This window comes from Bombus vancouverensis, chromosome 15 (assembly GCF_051014615.1).
Source record: "Bombus vancouverensis nearcticus chromosome 15, iyBomVanc1_principal, whole genome shotgun sequence".
In the NCBI taxonomy this organism is placed as follows: Eukaryota; Metazoa; Arthropoda; class Insecta; order Hymenoptera; family Apidae; genus Bombus; species Bombus vancouverensis.
In genome coordinates, this window is record NC_134925.1 from 11,948,755 (window position 1) to 11,973,259 (window position 24,505).

Consider the following 24,505-nt stretch of genomic DNA (forward strand, 5'->3'; position numbering starts at 1 on the left):
CCACCATCGATGCTATACGTCCATCTACGCAACATACGCTTCTACCTTTCTCGGTTCTTAAGATCGCGCACCTAATCGCGCGTGTCGCTGTTTCTACCAATAGATCTTTCGTCGAATCAAATTCAAATTTTCTTCTTTGTCGCGATGGCAATTTGGCAATTACATTTGCCAAAGAGAAATATATTTTTCATATTTAATTATTAATTTATCGTCACCGATTATTGAGGATGCTGCGTAAAGTATAAATCGAGAATTAGAAGTAGATTCGTCAAGTGTTTATCTTCAAAATACGGTAGAACGTCATGAAACAAAAGAGCGCGAGAGAGAGTGTTACTGAGAGTGGGTGTTGTTCGTAAAAACCGCGGCGCAACTCGATTACGATAAACGTGATAATAATACATCAGTTATCCATTATCCGGGTAAATCTTTTAGATAAAAGGATCAAAGAAAATATCTTATCCGAAACGATTACACGATAAAGCCTTTTTTTTACTATTGAATAGATTTTTGTATATTTATTGCGATCGTTTGTGTAAAATTGAGAAAATGTCAGATTTTTCAAAGTATATACCACGTACTAAGGGTAAATTCGGTATTTCAGTGATAAGTAATTTTGACGACAGAATAGATTGAAAAGTATCGGAAATATGAAGCGTACGCGAGGAACAAGACGTTGTTTAAATTCGTTCCCGCACGCGTTTCAGTATGGAAGAATAGCGGCGGGGGTGGGGGGGGGGGTGGGAGTCTTTTTATTCCGAGCACTTAATTTCCGAGCGGTGGCAGCACGCCCGAGGGTTGGCGAGGAAAATAAAAACGGAGCAACGTTACGTAAAATTCCTACACTGAAAACGACTGTGTTACGTTCTGGCACGTTTTAGCCAGCACCGTAGCAAAACACTTCTCCCGTACGTTTGCTTTTATTACGAGGCATTTCAGGAGTTTGCAGAACCATGAGTGGGTGAACGGAGAGCATACCGCGGGGAGGGTTCGCGAGCGTGTCGTGAGGCGTGACAAGAAATGTCACACGCTTCAGAAGATATAACTACGCGTGAGGCCAGCGCTTGCTCGCATTCCACCGGTGACACGAACCGCGAGAGACGGACCGCGAACCTCACAGAAATATTGAGCCCCAGGAGAAATATTGCCCGCCGCGTGACGCGTGAACACCCTGTCAATTCGAGTAGAGCAAACCGCATTATACGGCTCGATGAGCTTCCAGAAAAAAAATGATCGGGGAATTTGTGCGACATGGCTAGTAATTTTTCACGGTAATAACCCTGGTTTAATGATCGATCAGTTGATATCCATGCTATGATTTCGAAATTGACCCATCCCCGATACCAACAGAGAACCCCCCAGAGAAATATTGTTCCTCCACAATATAGATGTAAATTCAGCCCTTTTTGACAGGAAAACGATTGATTTTCCAAGCATTGCTTTCAAATTGCTTCTTTTTACATCCATATTATGCAAACTTCTAAATATGTACCTCTTACATATTTGAACGATGCCTGGCTTTCTTTGGCATTTCAACGGTATGTCAAAAGTTTTTCTGTACTTTAGAAAGTTATATTCGGATATATTAGAGGAAAATTTTGCTTCAGAAATAGTTAGCTATATTGAAAGAAAAAAAGTTGAAATTCATAGTTTACCAATCGAACAGCGATCGCGTGATAGAGTTAAAAATATGATATTTTTATGCTGACCGATTGATAGAAACTTACAACGCTTTTACTGAGAAAAACGGATTGCGAAAACCGTAAAAATATTGCTCCGTAAAGTTACTGCACGAATCCGTCGTCTATTCGAGCAACGTAAATCATATTACACGGTTACTGAATCCGAAGTGAAAAATGTTTACAGAACTTCGGCCGTATAAAGTAGCAGTTTTTTTCGCTGGAAGAAAAACTGCAGTATTGACACTGCGAAATATTAACCGCAATAGTCGCGCAAAGTTACTCGACGAAGAGAAGTATTATCGCGTGATCCCCGATACAATAGACTTTACAATTCTTGATATACGAATACATCCAAGAATTTTCTATTTCTTTAAATTAATATTAAAATCTAAATAATTAAGTTACTTTTTGAGTAAAAATAATAAATTGATTGAAACGTGTTTTATTATTTTTTACTTTTACCTCATATAAAACTTATTTATCCTTTTGTGCATGTAGTTTTAAAACACATAAGCGAAAAATCGATGATATCTCCTTCATAGAAGAATAGCATAAAAGCTGTATTACCGTGATCTTCAATTTATGTACTACACGCTTTTGATAACACGATATAATCCGAATCCAAAATTATTATTATTACGAAAGATACTATAGTATCGATGTTACGAAAGCCATTGCCTTCTATCTTTGTTTACATCCAGCCCACAAAATCTCTGGCAAGAGTTTTACGTTTAAACATATAATACGAGTGAATTTTCTATACATTACGTCATCGATTCTTCACCGACGGTAGAAATATCGAACATTTCTGTCAATACGCGTTTTACTGCGCCAAGTTTTACTACGAGAGCAGCAATTTCGTTGAAGTAACGATAATAAATTTTGTATAGGATATAAAGATACGGAGCCAAAATTGTGTGGAAAGATGTACAGAATCGTGTGCGTAGATCGAGTCACATCAGACATCGTTACATGTATTTAGCTTAAAAAAATTCAAGGCATTACAAGTCACGGGGTTAGTTCGAAGAGCGGAATAAAGTATAAAATTAGGAGTACAAAATCATCATCTACATTTAATATTGTTTTATCTTCCAATAAAGAAAATTTAAGGCAGGATATTTCGAGGAAGGTACATATTTCTAACCGTACACAAGTAGCGTACCCGACTCATGGTTATACCGAGAATATTCTCGTTTAACAAGGACAAAGTTCGAGATTTTCCTCTCCTAAGTCTCCTGTGTCTGCCCTTGGCTCGTTCTCTTTCGATATAGAGAGTCCTTGGAATGTTCCGGCCTGAGATCTCCAATATCTGCGAGGCCCCAACGCTATTCGCGCATCCCTCGGTTTAACAGGCCTTAATCATCATAAGAACCTTCCTCCAAGGTCTGAACGTTTTCGTCCTATGACCAGTTAGCTTGTATCCTGAAGCATTCCAAGGATATACTGTATCATCGTGCCACTTAATCGCTCGCTCCTTATGCGAGCGATTGTCTGTTGAACGTTTCGCTTAAATACCAAATAAGCGAGATATTTAGTTGATCGAATGTGTATAATATTTCGATGTATCGGTTTTCCACTGTTTGTTATATCTCTACGCTTGTGAAAATTCCCTTTGCTATCGCTGCTAACTACTTAGGATAAGATATAAATTTCTATCTCAATTTGACGATTGTGCGTGTCAGCGTATGAAAGAATCACATTCGCGTACGAGTAGACACGTACGTACATGAAATAGAACGGGAAACTGAGGATTACAACGTGTCACGAGAAACTATATCGAACGCAGTCGAATTGAATTATCCTTACAGCGTTAAAATATCGTTCGCTGTCTATTATGTGAAATATCCTTGTAGAACGATTCCGTTAAAATAATTATTTACCGAGAGAACGAATCGTTCATTTTATAATATCTTCTTTGATAAATTGCGTGAATATCGAATCCCAAAGTTTTCAGAGACAATATTCGTACTACGTTTCGGTTTAGGAAGCAGAGTATTAAGTAAAGTAACAATCTCTCGCAAGGATTTAGATGACAAAGATAAAAGAAAAATGTGTTCTACAACGGTTTATACGAAAAATGGATGGACGATAAAATTTTAATATAACTTCAATTTAGTAGGTTTAACGAGGGTACCGCGCCGTTCCGTCGATTATGAGCGTTTCTACGAGGCTAATAAATCTAGAATCGTCCTAATGAAACGGCAAACTGCGTGTCTCGTTCCATCCTACGTTTTGACACTCCCGAGCCACTCGATGGGACGCGATGAAATCTCGTAACGTTGGTATCAAGATTTGCATAATTCGCAGTGATAATTAAGCGATCTGCATATTACGTTCCGCGCCATGTCAGTTTCTCTTTTAAGGGCAAATAGTCCCTGGCACGATCCTAAAGTTCCCCTTCTGTACCCACAATTTCTCCTCGTGTTTCGCTATTAGATTAGAGCGTTGTAACGAGTAATATTCACGTAACAGCCTCGCATCTGTCCCCGCCGCGCCCTTCGGCTACGATGCAATTCGTGATTTCATACACGAGGCACACGCGTGACACGGAACGCGAATTTCTCGTTGATATTGGAAAATACGGCACTGTCCTTTTTTTCTTCACCCGCCGTCGGACTGATGGACGGCGAAACAATTGCCGGATACATCGGAAAATATCGGGTGTATATGGACTTTTAACGGTTCTCCTACTTCGTTGCATTCGTTTCTTTGTACGTCCATAGTAACACGAATTGCACCGTGTGTATAGTTCACAGTTACGAAGTTTCTCTACGATTTTATGTGATCGGAAATGTTCTGTTCGTGTTTCATTTACACGAGATAAAGCTGAGTCAATGAGGTGAAGAAAAATACGGAAAATAGAGGACATTTTGTTTTTTTTTTAAATTTCTATATAATATAGCATATCTAACAAATACACGGTTGATATCGCTCTCAATTTTAGCAACGAAATTTTAAAAGTGCAAACTTGGAGTGTCCGTCGACAAGTAATCCATCATACACCGGCTGTTTCCGAGGGTTTTCAGCAAAGTTTTGAGTAAAGAATCATGCGAATAAATCAATATTTTGATTAAAACGTAGCTAATAGTATACACTGTCAAAAATGATTTTTAATCGTAGGATACGAAGATACACGCCGCGTCTCTACAGTAGTACGAAACAGAATATCCAGTTCTGTCATTAGACACGTTATGCGCTTCTTATCATCCAGTAGTATCTTTCTGGTAGTCGACGTTTCATCATTAATCGTCGACCGGTTCTATCAAGCGTAATCCTAATGAACGAGTCCAACGCCAAACTTCGACACGCCAATAAATATGAGCAAATAACTGCAGTACGATAATAACGGCGATATTGGAAGAGGAATGTTGTATGGTCAAGTTCGGCAAGCGGCTTTGCGAACTTTCACCAATCAGCAGGTGGAATCCCGAACGAAACTCACTGACAATTCAATTACAACTGGGAATTCCTGGTCCGACCCTAAGCTGAGAAAGTTTGGCGGTTTGATAGAAGCCATAGGAGATTCAGCGACGGAGAAGGAGGTAGCCCATACTTCTCCAAGTGTTATGCAGATTTCAGTTTGGCCAGTCATTAGATTGGAACCACGGTATGTTTGCATGCATGACAGTCATTACGAGGGTTGTCCACCCTATACAATTTACCTGTTCCATAGAACGGTCATCCATGAATCCGTGATACGCACTCGTCGTTTCTATTACTTTCAACTTCGTTTATCGCCATGTGCGTACTCATTTGCTTTCTACTTTCGTTTATTTATGTTTACGCAATTTTCCTAGTGTCATCGATGTTTGTCTATGTATATTTAGCGTATATAATTGTTCAATTTGACACGAACATGATAAAATCTTAGATACCTCCTTAAAGTTTATAGATACTTTTCTGTACATTATTACTTTACTGTATCCGTTGGGAATCAATTCGTACGTTGTTTAAGAAAACCACAGCAGCGATATCGCTGCTATTATTTCACATATGGTTTTTCATTAATTTGAAGAAAACTGTTTCGTTGCTGCACAATAGAACTACGTGTCCATTGATTTCATAAAAATTTCAAAGCGTTTTACACCAATTTCCGATGTGTTTAGAAAAACAATAGCTTCCACTCACCGGCATAGTTTGGCTACCGTGTAAGGTATTGATCGCCGCTAGCGCTTCTTGATGTGATGAAAGTTTTACGAATGCACAGCCTGAAATAGAAAGAGAAATTTCGTTAATATTCGATATGTGCTTGTGCGAAACAAACAATTAAATAATTAGCGTTATTGACGACAAAGATTTTCGATTATCCGAGCGATACTGATCTGTCTGTGGTTTGTTTTTACGAACGAAACTTGAAAATATACGCGCGGTACATTCGACACTGGTAAAAAGAGAAAAAAAGGACGAAAATCGTTTTATCTGGAAAGAGAATACGCGAAGGGTGGGCGAAAGAAGTTTCGTTTTCACCATTGTCACAGAGTCGAGACCATCTCTAACGATGATGGAACGATTAATCGCCCCTACTCCCTGCTACGCGTGCTTATCGTTTATAGTTAGATGGAGACGCGAAGACAAAGAACTCGAGGGTGCTTTGAAAAATTGACGCGCCAGCGGAGCGCAACGTGCACTTAATAAAAGATGTTTACCACGAACGGAGAAACGCTCCGTTATCCAGGACACCACTCCTGGTTTCGAGCAATAACGGTGCGTATCACAGTGAGCAAACGATCCTGAAAAATTACTTCTATCTACGATCGTTCGCAAAATAATCTAGAATACTTTGTCACGCCCGTGGGCAACGATTTTTAAAAAAGTAAATAGGTGGTATACTATTTAATTAGTTTACTTCTATAACCGCTATCATATCCTTTGGTCATGTTATATTATATAGCTAAAATTTTCTCTCATAAAGGAATATATTCGATATTCCCAGCTATTTCGAGTTTCAGATTTCGGCTCGTATTTGCTAATTAAAAAAATTGTATTTGCCGAAGACAAACTAGGATGATCGTTTTGATGACGAATGAAACGATTTGCACGGCTGATGATATTTTTTATCGGATATATGTATAATAAAATCCTTTGCTATTTAACCGTTTCTACCAAATTCGGTGTGTTTTACGGAATGGGAATTCGGACAAGAACGGCGAAGAATGTCCGAAATCGGAGATAAGAGCGATCCAAAGTGTAGGTAGGTGGATAAGATTTTCTCGCGACTCAACCCCTACCGTTCACCGACATCGCAAGAATTTGTCCGAGCTTGCGAGCTTGTTCTGGCCCATCCCGCTATTCCTTCTTGTGCAAGCGAAATCTCCGACGAGGCTCTCGAAGACGATGCGCTCTTGAGATTTTTCTCCACCGCTTTGAAGCAGACGGGTAGGAAGGTCGCGCGGAAATAAAAGAGTCGAATTTCTCGAAAGTCCGCGTTCCTATACGTATAAAGGCTGGCGCATATGTATTTTCTCTATTTCTTTCTTCGTGTACACACGTATACTTGTTCACGTGCGTACGTATGTCGTTAAGAACACGTATATATGTATAGCGTACTTATATACACATGTGTCTATGCGACGCATGTGTTTGTACGTGTATTTGTACGTGTATCTATGTTCGACGAAGCGGCTCCTTCTCGCCGGCTCGAAAACTATGTTTGCCCCCTCGAACAACGGCGAACAACAAACACTGGACAAACCGCTCGGCCCTTCGCCGACGACGACGATGTAGACTGGTTTCGTGGATCTCTCTCCCCGTTCCCATTTCGTCTCGAACCCTTCGTCGACCCCTTCGCGACCCTTTCCTAGACCCATCCGTTCCACTGTTCTCTCTTCTCTTTCCCCTCTTCGCCTGTGTGCCACCACAGCCGGGTTCGAACCAATCGATAACGCCTGCGAGACTTTCCACTCATATATTTGATTGCTCGGCAAACATGTCTAAGTTTATTCTGCGGCCCCCCATCCCTATCCCGTTCACTCCCATCGGTCGTCGTCGAAGCGCTAACGCGCGCTGCTTGCGCCAGTATACCGGCGAACGCTAGACTTTCCGATACGTTGGAAACTCTCCAAGGGGGGATGATGCGAAACCAACTTTTCTTCCTTTTACCTCTTTTTTTTTATTATCCTTACGCTCGGATAATTTGATCGTATTAGAGCAACGTGTTTGTGGTCGTGAATGAAGACGCGATAATTGAAAACCGAGATGACTCGTCGCATTTCAATTTAGACCGGAGATAATCTTTGACTGCGATTTCATCTTCGCGGTCAATTTTCACCGCTGCCTTATCGCAGTTGATTTCTCAAATTGAAAATCGAGTTTACATGATTATTTGTCTCGTCCCGGTGTTAATGCCGCTTCCCTCGACGGTAATTCTACGGTAAACGCATGCTTATTTGTTTTACCATAGAAGTAGGACCATCGTTGATGCAATGTAAAGATATAACACAGTAGTGTGACCGACAAACGGTTTTTATGCAAACTCGAATGAAAAATACCTCGAAATGTTGTAAACCTCGTGGCACGTACACGCGTTCGAATCGCGAACAGCGAAATACACAGCAAATCAATGCTGTATATTTGTTTCTACAACAGTTGGAAGTGAACCGTGCATGGTCAACATTATCATTCATTCACGGTGTACTGAAATTTTAAATAACAATAATTACGCCTGTTCACAGAAAAAACGTGCGGTTCGAAATGTTAGAAAAGCGTAATCTCGTTTTGGTAACCTTACATAATCGTATGTACTTTATTGAATTTTTATTTTTATACCGAAGCAAAGGTATTTCGAGAATTATTCCAAAGAATGCGGCAGAATGCTGACCACAGCATTGCGTACTTTGTTCTTATTAGACAGTGGTGTTCATCGACATATAAACTTCTCGTTAAATTTAATTATTACGCTTCGTGACACGACATGGAAAGAAATTTCGTTCTCTAGTTTAATTAAGAGTTAAAAAAAGAAATAGAGTAGGTAGTTTTACAAGCAATAATGTACAAGCAATAAATATCCCCTAAAAATAGTATCATTTGGATAGGCGTTTGCACGCAGCTCCGAACACGTTCGGTTAGTATAGGGGTTGTTGGCACGCGCCTGAACGTTTTCGGGCGTTTCTGTGTCAATGGGCGGGGTTCTTATTTTGTTAATAGTTTCGGGTCACTAACTAAATGAGAAAAATAGGCTAGTGGCCATGGGAAACGCGCAGCAGGGCGCGAGTATATGGAATAGGTTACACAAGATTTAATATCAAAGCGTTCGTTTTATTTTGTTTGCCTTGATATATTTAGAGAGATTTCCTGATAACGTGAAACGGCGTAACGATAATATATGCATAGCGGAATGAAATTTCGAAAGTCCGATTAAAGCGATTATCGTTCAACGATATTGCATATCGATCGGTGAAGTGTATCGTATTTCTGACATTACTGATCCGTTTTAGTATTAGATTATGAACTACTTTTGAGTTTACGTATCTTTAGATCAATCGTTCCTCTATCTATTAAACGCTGAACATTTATCCTTCGCGTTTGTTCTTTGTTCTAGAAATATCTACTTCTGTAAATGATATGTTTAAATCATTTAATACGTAAAAACGACGAAATTAACTTTCGCATGATGGAAATCATCGCAAAGAGCACTAGTCCATTGTTCACTGTGCAAAATCCAGACACTTTTTGGTATACGAAAGAGTAGAAAAGAGCAAAACGGGGTTACGTGTAAATCGTTTGAACATATGCTTGATAACTACCGTTTGAGTTACCGGCATGACATGTAGCTTGTGTGCCGACACCGGGAACCGGGACCAAACGAATCAATTTCATTGATGAAGCTACTAAATCCGGCGCGGGTTGAGCGCGAGCACTCGTAATTGGTACAACGATCGGTTTGGTACAAAGTACATAGAGCAGGGATGCGTCGAAGCCAGAAACGAACTAAAAAAAAAAAAAAGGAAAAAGAAAAAAGGAGAAGGATAAAAACAAAAAAGCAAACGCGTAAGTGTACGCTCATACGCTTATTCAAAGTACGAGAGAAATAGCGAGACAAAGAGAGCGTGCGGGACAAGCGAAAGCAGAGGTAGGATAAGGGGCGGGATTAAAAACGCTGACAAAGTTACTAAACACTCGTGTGCTCAGCCCTTTTTATATTCGCGAGATGAAACCAGGGTTCGCGGGGAGAGGACGGAAAGGGGAAGAAGAGTCAGAGAGAAAGGGTGGAAAAAGGGAAAAGGGAAAAAGGAAAAAGGACGAGCATCGAGGCTTGCAGGAGCTCTCCAAAGCCTGCGGAAAGAGAAGCACAAATGCAAATGTAAACGTCGAGGAAAGAAGATACAGAAAGTGTGGATATAGTATATGGCGGCAAACTAGGAATTCGGTATAAGAGATTTGCAGGTTTGCCACAGGGTAGGCAACGGGGATAAGAGGAGAAGGGAGAAGGGAGAAGGAAGGGGGAGGAAGGGAGAAGCAAGACATGTAAATCCAACGAGAGATGAACAAAAAAATATAAAAATGAATACTGTGACCTTTACAATGGAGAATGGACGAAGATGGACAAGGTTCGAGAAGTCGTCTCTTCAATTTTTTTATGAAACTAAAACCTCCTTTGTGTGCCGTTCTCGTGAAGCGTAACACTTTCTGGCATAAAGAGTACTTTGAAAAGGAGCTTGAAATATTGTTTGCCTGCTGTGAAAGCACTGTTCTATCGTGAAAAAGTATTCTTATACTCTGAAATGAGTTCCTGCTGGTATAAACGAATGTTCGAAATAAAATACATATGTAATACACCTTTGATCGCGATACACACTTGATTAAAAATAAATGTAAGGACGTGTCCTTTGTTAGAACAATATCGCGGAATTTTACGTATAATATTTCCATTTTAGACGCATTATCGTTTTTCTATCATAATGATACTGATAAACGCAAGATTTTCGAGTTGCACAGTTTTATAGTGCCTTCAGAATTTCCTAATCTCTGTCTATGACAAATTCGAAAGTACTGTATAACGTTGACAACGTAACTTTAATATTTTATTAACATACCTAACACTGTAATTAATGGAAAAGATATTATGAGAATGTTATTTTATCGAAGACATATCTACTTCTACATGGTAACATCGATTTTGGGTTACGTTCGATACAAGAATTTGCTGCGTATTTGCAGAGAAATAAAATAAGACACCGGTGTAGAATGCAAGAAAACGTGCAGTACAAGCCGAGAGATGGTAAGTATAACGTGGAGACACGAAATGCCATTGTAATACGGACACGGGCGAATCCCGAAGGGATGCAGAGAGAGAGAGAGAGAAAACGGAAAAGAAGACGGAAGAAAACAAAGAGGTAGACACGTACGAGAACGAAAGGGACGTGACAACACCCGGAAAACGGCGTTGCCACGCTGTTATTACGAGAAGATAAATTTCCTACCGGAACGTCTCTCTTTCTGCATTCCGAAAATATCGCGATGTCTCTCATTTTCGGTGGCACTCAGGCAAATCACATTCTACTTACGTAACCGCTGGACATTTCTTCCGCCGCGTCTACTTTACGTCTACTTTATGACACGTAGAATCATAAAATATAACGATATTTTAACGAAAATATCAAGACTGAAGAGGTTACGAAATCGTCTATACCATTACGAATTTTGATCTTACATCTGACAACCAAACGGTTAACGTCTCTTTAAATTCACGATATCGAATACTCGAAATTCCATTGATACCAAAACTCCGTAATTTTTGCAACGAGAGACGAAAGTAAGAAAAAAATTTTATTGGAAAAATCTGGAAGTGCTTCTTCCGCGATATTAAACATCCGAAGTGTGTCACGTCGAAAGAGAAAGATAAGGAACTGGCAAGGAAAGTATGCCGAAGCATCCCTTTACGGTCGTTTTGTAATTGACGGGAGCCTATGCCCGTTGGGAGTGGCCTTTCCAGCAGATTCATCTAGATTACAGTGCAAAACTACTCTCCGCTTGGCGTATTTACCCGGCATTAAATTACACAGACGGTCGCGCGCGTCGACGAGGGTTGAGCGTCGTTCGGCGCTTTACCGGTTTACTTTCATCACATCCAATATTGATCACGTCCAACGTATACGCTTTATTTATGCAACGCAGCGTATTGTTGTAGCGACAACTACGGAAATCGTGTCCCGGTTTGATCAGCGGCATCACATTTACTTTGGATTTTGTCGAAGCCTTCTCTTGTTATCTTTCTGGCTACCTCTGGCATTCAGCTCTGACCAAGGTTTAACGCGTTCTTCGATAGACCAATTGTGATCGTGTTGCAAAGAAGGTCGGTCTCTGCCGAGTACGTACCTAGAAATAGCGATTTAATCAAACAGCCGGTCTTTCATGAAATCCTGCTGGCAGTGCAACTATTGGAACTAGTAAATAACCGTTGGTCATTCTCTTTTTTCACAAAGCCGTCACATGCTATTCCTATTACCATTGCGTTTCGGAATATGTAAATGACGTGCGCCCGGGAGAATTGAAATCAAAATATTCATCGCGCGTAATATCGATTTGGCCGGATTCGCTTTCTAAGAATTCGAATACGTTCCCTGGAAAAGGTATAGTAGCATTCCGCTACAGCTTCGACTACGGAAATCGGGAACCGCTTTGATCCGAGTGTCGCGTTTACTGTGAATTTCGTCGAGGCTTTTTGTCGCACCTGTTCAACCCTTTTTTCCTTTTTGCTGTAGCTGCAACAGATGTTTCTTGAATTTTTTAAGGGCGTGTAAAAGGAATACGAGTAAACGCGTACGTACGCATAAAAATCTGCAAATATTTGTTACAAATTTTTCTCGGCACGTGCGACGACTCTGTAAGGATAAACCCGAATTTTTACTTTTTGCGAAAACAAAATTTCATATTCATTCAACTATACAACTGTGTACTTCATTCTTCAAAATCGTATACGATTTTTACAATAATATCTCGATATATATTTTACGTGCGCTAAAATTTCCACGGTCTTTACGGACTCGTCAACTGTTCCATTAGATTCCTAGTTATAGAGTGAATGCACAATTTTCGAAATACCACGAGTTCGTTACGGTATGTTGCGCAATTCGCTCTCGAGTAATTCCGGTAATGCTAGTAATCATCCTGTCATCGAGTTAAGCTCTGACAAGCTCTCGATGTCTTTCCGTTCGCGGTTCAGATCTAAAATGGCGGTTGTTGGAACATAGGGTAAGGTTTCCGACTTCCCATGGGGAATCTCTGTTTTTCTTGTTCGAACGCGGCAAATACAGCCTATACTTTCCCACCCTTATCTTCTTCGCGGCTATTCCGTCACAAGGCATCTTTCGTTGCTAGTTATTTTTCGTAACAATTATCATGACTTCGACGATTATATCTATATGTATATGTATATAATCGAAGTCATATATATAATTTATATAATTTCATATTTTAGCAATTACTTAAATTAACGACGCGCAAACGCAGGTATTAACACATCGAATTGCTTAGTGCAATCACGAAAGAATCTACGAAAGATTAATTAATAAAACCGGGGTTCGGTTCCCAGTCGATTTACATAGTAATATCCGGCGCCTTTGCGTACAGACGGTCGATCCTAATTTGAACGAAGTTCAAAGTGAAAATTTCCCGTCGCTTCTGCACGATTGCACTGATTTTCTGTGTGAGCAAAGTAGGATCTGCACGCGCAAATGGGCGTGCAGAAATGACCAAAGAGAACAATAAGTCGGGAGCTTTAGAAAAGAGAAAGCGGCATATTGTCCTTTGGAGGTCATAAAGGAAGTCGCGGTGAAGGCACAGGGAGTCCTGGCATATCGTGGCAAGGGGGAGGATCTGGTGGAAGGAAGGAGAGGAGGGGTGGACGTTTCGAGGAGTAAAAAGAGTCGAAAGGAAAGGGGGATGCAGTGGAGCAAAGGAGAGTCTCCGGGCTAATTAAATAACTAGCAAAGTCACCTAGCAACTTGGCACCTCGACCCCGAGTCCATCCCCTTTTCCAAGTCCCGCGGTCTTTCTTACTGCTGGCTTCTACGCTTCCGTCTGTCTTTCTCTCAACCCTGCTTTCGACCCTGCTTCTGTCGGCCTCGCTTCGTGGTGCGAATGCACCCTCGTCGCCCACGACGTCACCTAGTTATTTAATTAAACTTCGCGGAAGCAGCTCGCGGCTGCTTGATACCGAAGCACGTAGCTCGTCACCTTTCATTTTCCTCGCCTCCTGCCATTTCTTATTTTCGTTCTTTCTTTGCGAATCATTTGCGGAACGTGGACGTCGTGCGTCGGCGGGAACAGCCTGCCATAATTGTTAAAACGCCGACACGACAGTTAGGAAGCTCTGGAACTTACTTTCACGAACGCTTTGTGCCCTCTTTTCCATTAGACTTTTCTCGCGAAAAGTATGCACTCCTCCATTCGCAAATTACGTAATTTTCTATTAACTCCGAGCAATTTAATAGCCATTCCCTGCTCCAGTCTTCCCATAAATCGTTCGAACTCTACTAATCAGAATGAATATCTGTAAACGCAGCTTTTTAGATTTTTCTACATCAACAGAGTAAAAAAAAAAAAAAAAAAAAAATGGACGAATGCGTGATATACAGATTAAAGTTACAATGGAATCATGCATGTTGTATTTCTGCATTTAAGAGCTTTGGGACTCTTTTGATCGTTATCCGATCGGGCTTATAGCTTCGAAACACTTTTTTTTATGGATCAGAATTGTGAGAACAGGAAGGATTTACGTAAAAATTTTGAATTATTTACGCTCAATGAATAACAAAGTCATTTCATACAATTTTGTCAAATATCTACGTTGTTGATTAAAGATAAAAATATTATTTCGTAAAAATTTAACGTGTAAAGATATAAATAAAATCAAGATCTTTTCAAGAAACATAATTAAGCGACCGTTTCCGGTTATTTAACGACCGAATTTGTAACAAATAAAAGGAAAGAAAAAAGGAAGGAAAAAAGCTGGAACGCGATTCGCTGTTTCTTCTGCGGAGAATTACCGTTTCCCTTCGACTTTCACTAATTTCGACGGAAGCGTAGCGAGGGCTGTAACTGGACGAGACGCCATGAAGGGGTCCCAAGAGAAGTCTCACCGTGAACCGTTAATTTACTGCCACAAAAGTAAACCGCGTGGGATCTTGGAAGAACTTGTTTTCGTCCCCTTTTATTCCAATCTGCTTCCCATCACGACCATATTGCTTCAACGCTGACACAAATATGAAAATACTTTCTCTCGTAATGGATGGAACAAATTTCTGCACTGACTGAAAAAATAAATTAATGGTTATTTATAGCATAAATATTTATTACATTTATCGCTGTCTACAGTTTTTAGATATAAAATTTACGATAAAACTGTAATTGTTTAATAATTTTAAAGCACGGTAGTCTTTCGAGATTCTTGAAACGCTGCATATTCGATGGGGACTGAGTATGAAGAAATAGAAGCGAAATCCGGTGAAGGATTATGATCGGTTATTGTGGCACGTTCTCCGGTTTGATGTAAATTTGTTTAGAGTAGCCCGAGGGCTATCGCGATGCGCTGTCCTGACCGGCAGGAGTTTAATTTTGAGAAACGCAAACATCCCGTAATTAAGCAGACCCGGAGAACAGGACCGACGGGTATGCCCGTGGAGACCCAGTGAAAAACCACTCATAATTGCCAACCGAATCAATATTTAAGCTCCCTTTATAGTGCTGAATGGTCAGTAAGGACTGATGGGCTCTCGTTCATTGCGCGTATGCACTATGAAAGCACTTCTACTTCAGCTGGAATCGAGAATTTCTCGATAGGACGACTTTGTTGAAACATAATTCATCGATGAGAGAAGAGACGCAAAAACCCTTCGTAAACCATTGGCAAATATTTAGACGATATTTTACTTCTGATATTGTATTACGTTATCGTAACTAGAACCGCAAACATCATACACAAGAGAAACGGTGAAATATTTTATCGGAAGATAGGGGAATTGGCAGTTTAATAAGATTCTAATAAACTTCAAGTTTTAATCGATCGAAGTAGAAAGCATGACTCATGCCAAGAGTCGACAGGATACCTAATCTTTAATCACGTCTTCGATAGAGTTTCTTAATCCGAACGGGACGAGATCGTGGCTGAGAATATGGTGAACTAAAAAGAAGAAGCTCGACTTCAGATAGCGCGAGAACTTCGAAATCACTGCCCGACTAACTTTGTAACCCTGTAGCCAGGAGATCAAGGCTTTATTCGAGAACCAATTAAAAAATTTCATTCTCCTTTTTCCATTGTGCCAATACGTGCTCGTGTTTATTTGCAACTGAGAATCGTTTATGATTCTACGAAAATATTAAATTTACCTTTGTAAACTTTTATTCGTACAGATATTAGTTCTAGCTAGATTACACATCCTTCGGAAGTTCGAAAAATATCCGGACGCTCGTGTTTACAACGCGAGCCAATATTCGTTTCAACTACGGCCTTTGCAATGACGGCTTGTGTGAACAACTCTTTTATTATACCGCAAGGTCGGCGGAAAGAGAAAAGATTTTCCTATGTATTTTTTCAGCGAAGCACCAACTACGCCGGTATATACAATCATGCATCTTCGTCAAAGAGACTGTCTTATCAAAGAGTCGCGGTTGAAACAAACCAAACTGCTATACGCACGCAATAGTTTTCAACTCAAACGATATCGTCAACTTTATCCAATCTAATCCAACTGATGCACAGCCTCTTGTTTGTTGCGTACTTCTATTGACTCTCGATCGCCAGGGGCATCTCGACGAATCTATAAGCGACATGTACTACACGCTGCTATCGACACTTGACCCGCGGCGGTACGAGCCTATGAATCGAACATAGCAAGACTAGACGATGTCCCGTGCCTCTTTGTATACTGTTTCCTTCGGGTCGCATTCAAACGCATCGCGAAATGTCATCTGGCCGGGATTTCCTATTTCATAAATAACATTTCGGTTTTTATCTCTTCTATAACTCAACGATGGCACGCATGTGTGTATACGTGTAAATGAAAAATAGTAATAAACTGAGAGGAACGTGACACAGGGATCGAATGTTTATAGAAAGGGCGGCTTAGGGTGGGAATTTTTTGCGCAAAACGGTGCCTGGTGTATCCTATGCGTAAAAATGAGAAAAAATATACTTCGATATACTTGGACTCAAATGGTTTATTAAAAGGTCGCAACAAAAGTGCGAAATAACAACGAACTGGCTTTTCATTCGATATAACGATTAAAGAAACGTTAGTATTTATGAATGTACGAATCTGCGAATCTACGATGAAATAGAAAAATTTGACTGAGATAAAATTTGAAAATTTGCTTCGCTATTACGATACTGCGAACAACGCTTAATCTAGCCTTATAAAACGAGTCGGATTTAGCCGATTCCGTGTCTAACTAAATCGATTCGAGAAATAGCGAATAGGAAGTTACGCGGGCTTAATCTAAAAGTGAACTGCAATCCGTAATAGCATCCTACGCGCTGCAACCGACCGTGCAGTTTCAGGGCGGTTTGTACCTTAGGTGTGAAACCGCCGTTGTTGTTTACGCATGTTTACGAATGCATAGTGTTTGCGAGCATTGTGTGCAAAGCCGCGTGTGCAGTGCGTGTAGCCGACGCATTGAATGGGACCTGGCGTGCGTGTCGTTAAAGGGTGGGTGGTGGCGAAGAGAGAGGAGGAGAGAATGAGAGAGGGTGGAGAAGGGGCGAGCGGGAGAGGAGGACAGAAGAGGGCGCCTGCATGTGCAGAAGAGGGTGTTAGCACACTTGGCGAGCTGCCATTTAGGGTTAGCTCCAAAGAGAGGAGGGTCGAACACCCTCGCATTTTACAGTCGCGCCCTTACAAACGGATGTGGAAAAGACGGTGGCTTTCTTTCCCTTCGACCGACTCATTCCTTCTGTAAATACATTAAAAGAGAACCACCGTCCGTCCCCTATTAAAGTCTATTTTTTAAATGTTGACATTTGTTAATCCGTTTCTCTCGACGAATGGCGCTTTCGTTTTCCTAGGTCGATAGAAAAATGATCGAATCACGAAAAATATACAACTTCGAATCTTTTTAACCGTTTTATCGCGGAATTGATTTACCAACGTCGTTTGTTGCTATTATAGACACTTAAAACGAATTAGTTGCGTAGGAAATAATGGTTTGAGCGCAAATCGACATTCAGATAACTTTCGATATTCGTTCAATCGGCTGGAAGATATCGTTGGATATTGATCGAACGTCGGACGTGCTTTTCGTTACTCGTATGATTTTAAATAAACACCTAGTTTTATATAGGATAACAAAAGATATCTACGTAAAATATTGAAATTCTTCTTATTATTTTCGAAACAAAGATTTGGTTCATTAAGGAAACCGAGTCGAAATATTTTGTGGAATAACGAAGCGGTATCCGGTACACATTTTAGGTATGATTCACGTTTTCTCGGCACCCCATTCGTGCTTACGTGGCACAGAATTCTCGCTAATACAAGTTACCCCAACGTAGCGATAGTGTGGCAAGCTGCTACGTTGAAAGCTCGTTCGCTACATCGATTTTCCTTTCGGTGATCCTTCGTCCCCATAGTGTCCTCGCCCTATAGTTTCATCAGCGGGGAACGTGCCATTGCCCCCGAAAAATGGCGTTCCTTCGTATATCAGGGTAGAGAGCGGATCGAACAGAATTGCTACAAGCTGCGAAGCCACGGTAGCGAGCCCTACAGTGACGTGCGTATTTCTTTTCTCGAAGATAAACTTTTCCCATACTGAAATTTCATAATAACAAACTACTACTTCTCCTTTATTTATCTAATTGTAACACGCCAACTATTTTCCAGACATTCTATACATAATCTCTTTTGTAATCTACGAGCATAGCGTGTTCTTTTTTTAAATTTTCATTAGAGATACAGATTATCAAAAATGAGGACCAAACGTCTAGATACTTTCAAGCAGTAGCTATTTCCTTTCGCGTAATTTATTTCGCGATACGTATATGCTAATAAAGGTTATTTCGACTGGATGTTAACGACAGACTTCGAGAGCCAGTGGTCAACGTTGGTCATGCCTCGGTCCAGTATCCCGCGCGATAGGATGGTCTATGCAAAAAACGTGATCAATTCGAGGAGCGGTGAGTAGCGGTACGATTCGAATATAGAGAGGACACGAAGCTGTCGTAAAATTCTCCATCGCACGGGCTTCATCGACGGAGTGTAAATCGTGTAGCGAGACGTACGGGGAAGCACAAGCTGTAAAATCACAGGACAAAAGTGGAGGTACGAAGTAAGAGAAAGGCTGAACGCGATAATATTGGGAGGAAACGGTGCGCGAAGGAGGATAGAAATTCTCACAAGGACGGAGACGAGGTTCTCGTTAAAATTCGTCGAGGCGGTCGTCGCGTCCTGGTCGGAACGTAAAAGAAAATAAAGGAGCGCTTAGTATTAATGTCGCGATTCGTGTCCGTGTCACGTAGTGGCCCATCTCACCCGCCTTTTACCCTTCCTGGGTAGAGTGTTTCGTTTATAATGCCAAGTAACCATGATCGCGATCGGCCGAAAGCGAATAATTTCAATAAAGAATAAATCCGTTAGTAGAGTAGTAGAGAGACGAAGCGCGAGCGTTGGTTGACAGGAGAATGCGACATTCGCCTCCTGTTTGTAAGATCGTTCGTTGTTATTCGTATATCGCCAATTAATAGGACTTATGATGTCAAGGACAAGATAATTTTCAACAAAAAAAAAAAAAAAAGAAAAAACGAGAAACGAAGCGACTGGTCTTCGAATAGATATATGAACAAGCATCATGGACGACACATGTATGTACCTGTCGATTTAATATTCACGTTTGAAATCGTGAATCCCGTGTATATCAATGGTATTCCGATTTAATCTTTACTCAGAAGGTCCGTTTATTGCTTTGCATTTCGACGTTAATATCCTATACGACCTACGTTTTACCAGCCAAATATCCATTAAACGGATTACCGGTTCAAGTCCAATATTTGGATAAAATCGTCGACCCTCCAGCAGGATTAATAGACGGTAGCGTACGTATGAAATAAAATATTTGGATGTTTTAACGATATTTCGCTTTCCTCCTGTTGACATGGAGAAAAAGTGGAATATTTTATTTCGCGATATTAACTGAAATGCAAGGCAAACATTCCATTTCCTTTAGTTTTTATCGCGAACATAGCTTTTCGAAACGGACAAATACATTTTCACCGGTGAAAACTATTCACGGTCTTTTTTGCAGCTACGAACTTCGCCATTTTCGTAGCATAACCGTCTATCTCAATTAACTTTTATAATACCCTTACTTCACAGAGCATATCTTTCGTACGATCGATCTCGATATTCCCTCGAATCGATGTTCTTTGCTATCGTTACCCACGACTTCGACCCTTTTATTCCCCCTTCGACTTTTACCCCGCGTTTACGGCGTGCGTTGTTTTATTTAAATATCTTGAACGCGTATGTCGCTCGATATTACGGTGCGGCGTGAGCGTCTATTCGCCCGACAGACAAATCAAATTCACCAACGTTACCAACGTTCCAACCTGTCTCCCCAACACGAAGTCTGCCCTTTCGACAATGTCACAGAGAAAATGCGATTTTTCCCTCGTAACATCCAGGTAGATAGGTAGGTGTACGCGTAGACAGGAGAGACAAAGAGGGCCGCGATGCCGGAGAACCGGAGTGGCAGACGCCGAATGAAAAAAGCAGAACGGCAGAAAACATCACGGCAAATCGCCGACGCGAGAAGCCGCGAATTCCCACAAGAGGTATTTCAATTTAATGTCCGTTAATCGTATTACGTTTTGACTTTCGCAAGCAGCCAGCGACGAGCGCGTGTACACGCGTGTATATGTACTTACTTACACAGAGACGCGGCAGACAGGAGAAGCACAGGTCCGAATCCTCGCGCACACGCGCACCAGATTGCCTCGTTTCGGCTTTGTCTACGCTCGAGAGTTTTCCCTTACGTTCCCCACTGGTTATCGCTTTTCGTTCTTTTTTTTTCCTGCACCTTGGAGCAGCGCGCACCGCCGCGGCGCGCCCGTAACTGGCCGCACAGAAATGTTAATACTTGTTTAGCTCCGGCTGATTTAGCAGGCAGAATTAAAAACACAATTTCCTGCGCGCCCTGGAACACGTAAAACGCACGACCGCCTAATAGAATTACCGTGCAATCACGGCCGTTGGATTTTCAGTGTGTGCCAACCGTGGCCCGGCAATTCCGTCCGCAAACCCCTCCACGCCTCATTTTCCAAGCTTTACGAGCCACCGCGACCTTTAATATCCTCTTTCCAACCTAAGATCCTGGATAAGGTCAGCTTGAGAAATATCGCGAGCATAACCCGTTAAATTCATTTCCGAAGCGGAAAAAAGCGGAAAAATAATTCGATGCTCGACGAGCATCTCCCTATGACACAAAGGGCAGGCTGCAATTGGACGTTAGTGTCAGTAGTTCGCATTAAACATTCTTACGAATTTCCTGATGTTCTCGTGAAACTTAACGATGTTGTTCTCGTTTTAGTCGTCGCTGGATCAACGTTTATTCGAAACTTACCGTTTGTCGTCAAGAACCACTGACGAAACAACGCGGAAGTAAGAAAGAGTTTTTCGGCACCGCATCAAACACGAAGCGAGGTAACTCGCGCGTGTAGCCGCTGAAATCCAGAAAGTTGGCCGCACAGGGAAATAAAGTTTAGATATAATCATTGAAACTTTTTCCGCTCCGGTTCGTCGATTCTGTTCGACTTTCGACTGGGCGTGGGCCCCTACGCATGGATGGAACGTGTGTAACAAGCGTCGACTTTGACGCTATTGCACCGAATCGAGATGAAACGATGACTAACACGCACGAAGTGCGCAAGCGAGAACGCACGTAAAAGAGAAAGAGAAAGGGAGGAAGACGAAGAGAGATGGCACGATGGACAAAGAGAAAGGCACAAGGGTACGGATGGAGAGAGACGAGGAAAAAAGAAAAAAAAAAATATAGTTTCAGGTAAAAATGGAGCCGGAATGGAAAGAGAGAGGAACAGAGGAGGAGAGTGCGGCATCAAGAGAGAAGCCGAGGGTGGATTTAAATCGAGGGTGAATTGCAAACCTCCAGGGCAGCAGTTTCGAGGCTGACCCGCGATTCGAGGGTGTTCGAACAATTGCTGCCCGTAGTTTTATAATTATTGTGACGCCCCTGAGGCTTATGGGATCGAGCTTCGTCCACTACACATTCACGCGCGTTACATCCTCCTATGCGTGGCGCAGTGTATGTACAAATGTTTAATAAATACTTGCTTACGTCTAAACGCACGACCCACGATGCGTGACGCATACGTTATGTCCACTCAATATGTAACGCTGGTGACGCACGCGTTGCGTCATAACATTAACAGCTGCTGTACACAAAGACACGGTTACGAGTATGAACGCAATTTAAAAAAGGAGACAAAGAATAACAAGATATCGCGTACAACTTTCGTTCTAGTGCAAACTTTCGGAACTATAATCACGATTAGCACGAACGCGACGTTGTTGCGAGGCAAAGGATGGTTAATACGAATTTAGCGTTTTAATCATTTACCGGTAAATATCGCCGGAAGAAGAACGCGAATTAAACAGTCCCAAGATTAAGCCAGGGAGTTTAAACTATAAATTCATTTTTCGTCCGCTCCTTTCCTCTCTCTGCGCGCGTCCGACATCCATCGTCCTCGGTGTGCAAAAAAAAAAAAAAAGGTTCAAGTAAAAGCTAAAATCGTTTGCAGGATTTGCCAGCGGCGACTCTCTGCCGCACCTGTGTCCCTGTGTACGAGCGCTATTCTACGTGTACGCGTGCGTGTGCATCCACCGACTGCTTTCCCGTTCGAGCGGCAAACAGAGAGCTTTACAGAGGAAACGAAAATTCGACGGTTCGATGGGCGGTACCAACGCCGCAAATGTACTCGGTAGGCGGATTAACGTGCATTTACGAAACGCGTGCGCGCGCGCGCGCGAGCACCACCGTTTCTGCGGGCACGTGCACTACACACACGTGCACGCGTGCATAGAAAACGCCATACGCATATACGCGCGAGCATATAAACCCTGACGACGGCTGGTCGCTTGTCGCTCTACCTGCCATTCGCGCCCCCCCCCCTCCTCCCCGCCTCTCACCGCCCCTTCTGACTCTCTTTATCCACCAGCTCTATCCAAAACCTCTCTCTGTCGCCTCTTTCGCGGAGCAATCCAATCATCCGCGTCCTACGACTTGTACCTAGTAATTCCGTCTGTTTGATCGCATCGCCGCCCGCCGCTTTTGCCACGCTCGCTGCGCTCTATTTTCCCGCTACGTTGCGGTCCCGATTACCGGTTGCTTCTCGCCAATGCAACTTCGCCGTTTACGTTCAGACCGAACAATCGGGCAATTGCGTTTGTCCGCGAAACTTGCCTTACCGCGCGAATTACGCACCATGGACCAGGTTTCTCTGCCTGCGTAAGCCTCTCGGATTTCACAAGGCCAATGGATATTACACGGTCGTATCTCGAAAGCGATTGCATTAGTATTTCGGTGGGTGCATACGAAATGTGCTTTCTCTTCGGTTTGAATTTGACGGTCTAATAACGCGTGGCAAATTTTATCCTGTCGCAAATAATTGGTCGGTCGTGTCAAGGAAGGATATAACGAACGTTACAGAATTTCGTTTTTGATCGGATGACGTCACCTAAATTCGTTAGGGGTGAGCAACGAATCGTCCGATAACTTCGATCGTCAAAGATCGTAAAGTGGAGCGGTGTATTTGGTCGGATGACGGATACACGAATTTTCCTTTGGCGACGAAATCCGTTACTGTAGACACGCTCTACACACGGATTGCTGGATGAAAATATACGAACGGAACTATGAATATCCATGCGACATGCGTATTGACTGTAGGTAATCGGACGCAATAATCAGTTTCGCGAACGTTCGTTTACTCTACCACGAGAAATTAAACGACAGACGTGATGGAAATGCGATCATATTATTCGATCACTCAGCTGGCTTTTTATTTTCTTCGCCACCTAGATTTCCTTTATGCTTTTAACCGTCTATTTTTCCAATGAGTTTCGTTCTGGATGGTTTTAGGTGTTATTCTTTATTTAGATGTGCGTTTTTAATTCTACGTTTAGTTTTTAACGTTTACGAAATAATTATAAAACATGATGCATCACGGACCACTGTATATTAATGCTCGCGCTATGAAAAATGAAAATGTCTCTTAATACCTCTTTATAAACTCATAAGAAGTGAATTTCGTCCAATGGCGCAAAAGCACCGTAACTTTCCATCGTTTCATTTAACGCAACGAATGTCGAAAATGAAAACTACGGAGGCTGTTTCGTACAAGCGGTTACGATCCTTTAATCGCGTGAAAAGCCAGCAGTTTTTCCATTATACGATAAACATGGGACACGTCATCGTTAAGGGAGTCGTTGTTGCAGGGTCGTGAATCCGTCATAACGAGGCATCCACGAGCAGAATAGCATGAAAACGAAGGGAAGTCTTGAGTGGTAAAACTCTTCGTAAAATTCCCTGTTACGATTATGACATTGGTTGCCGTTGTATATACGCTATCCATCAACCGTCACGTTCTACGAAAGATGCAAGATGGATTATTAAATTTCCAGTATCAGCAGCGGGTCGTGCATTATGGGTTTTCTTAGTCATCTTGTAAAAGTCTCGAAGGCAGCTCGCATAACAACGGGAGAATTCAATGCTGGCTCAAGATAGGAAATGGGGAAGAATGTGAAACGTTTAATGCCGTCATATCCTTGATCGAGTATGGCAGCGTTTGCAAAATTACATATGGAAATTTAAGGCAGTACATG

The 24,505-nt window shown here is 41.8% G+C and overlaps 1 protein-coding gene across 9 annotated transcripts in view; it reads right to left on the reverse strand.

The window, feature by feature from the left end:
- Positions 1-24,505, reverse strand: part of bru3 (CUGBP Elav-like family member bruno 3) — a 586,628-nt gene that overhangs the window by 22,006 nt on the left and 540,117 nt on the right. For all 9 annotated transcript variants that reach the window (XM_076624916.1, XM_033341227.2, XM_033341233.2 and 6 more), the window contains one exon: positions 5,808-5,887. In XM_076624916.1, the coding sequence (XP_076481031.1) occupies positions 5,808-5,887 (80 nt within the window). The remainder of the gene's footprint in view (positions 1-5,807; positions 5,888-24,505) is intronic.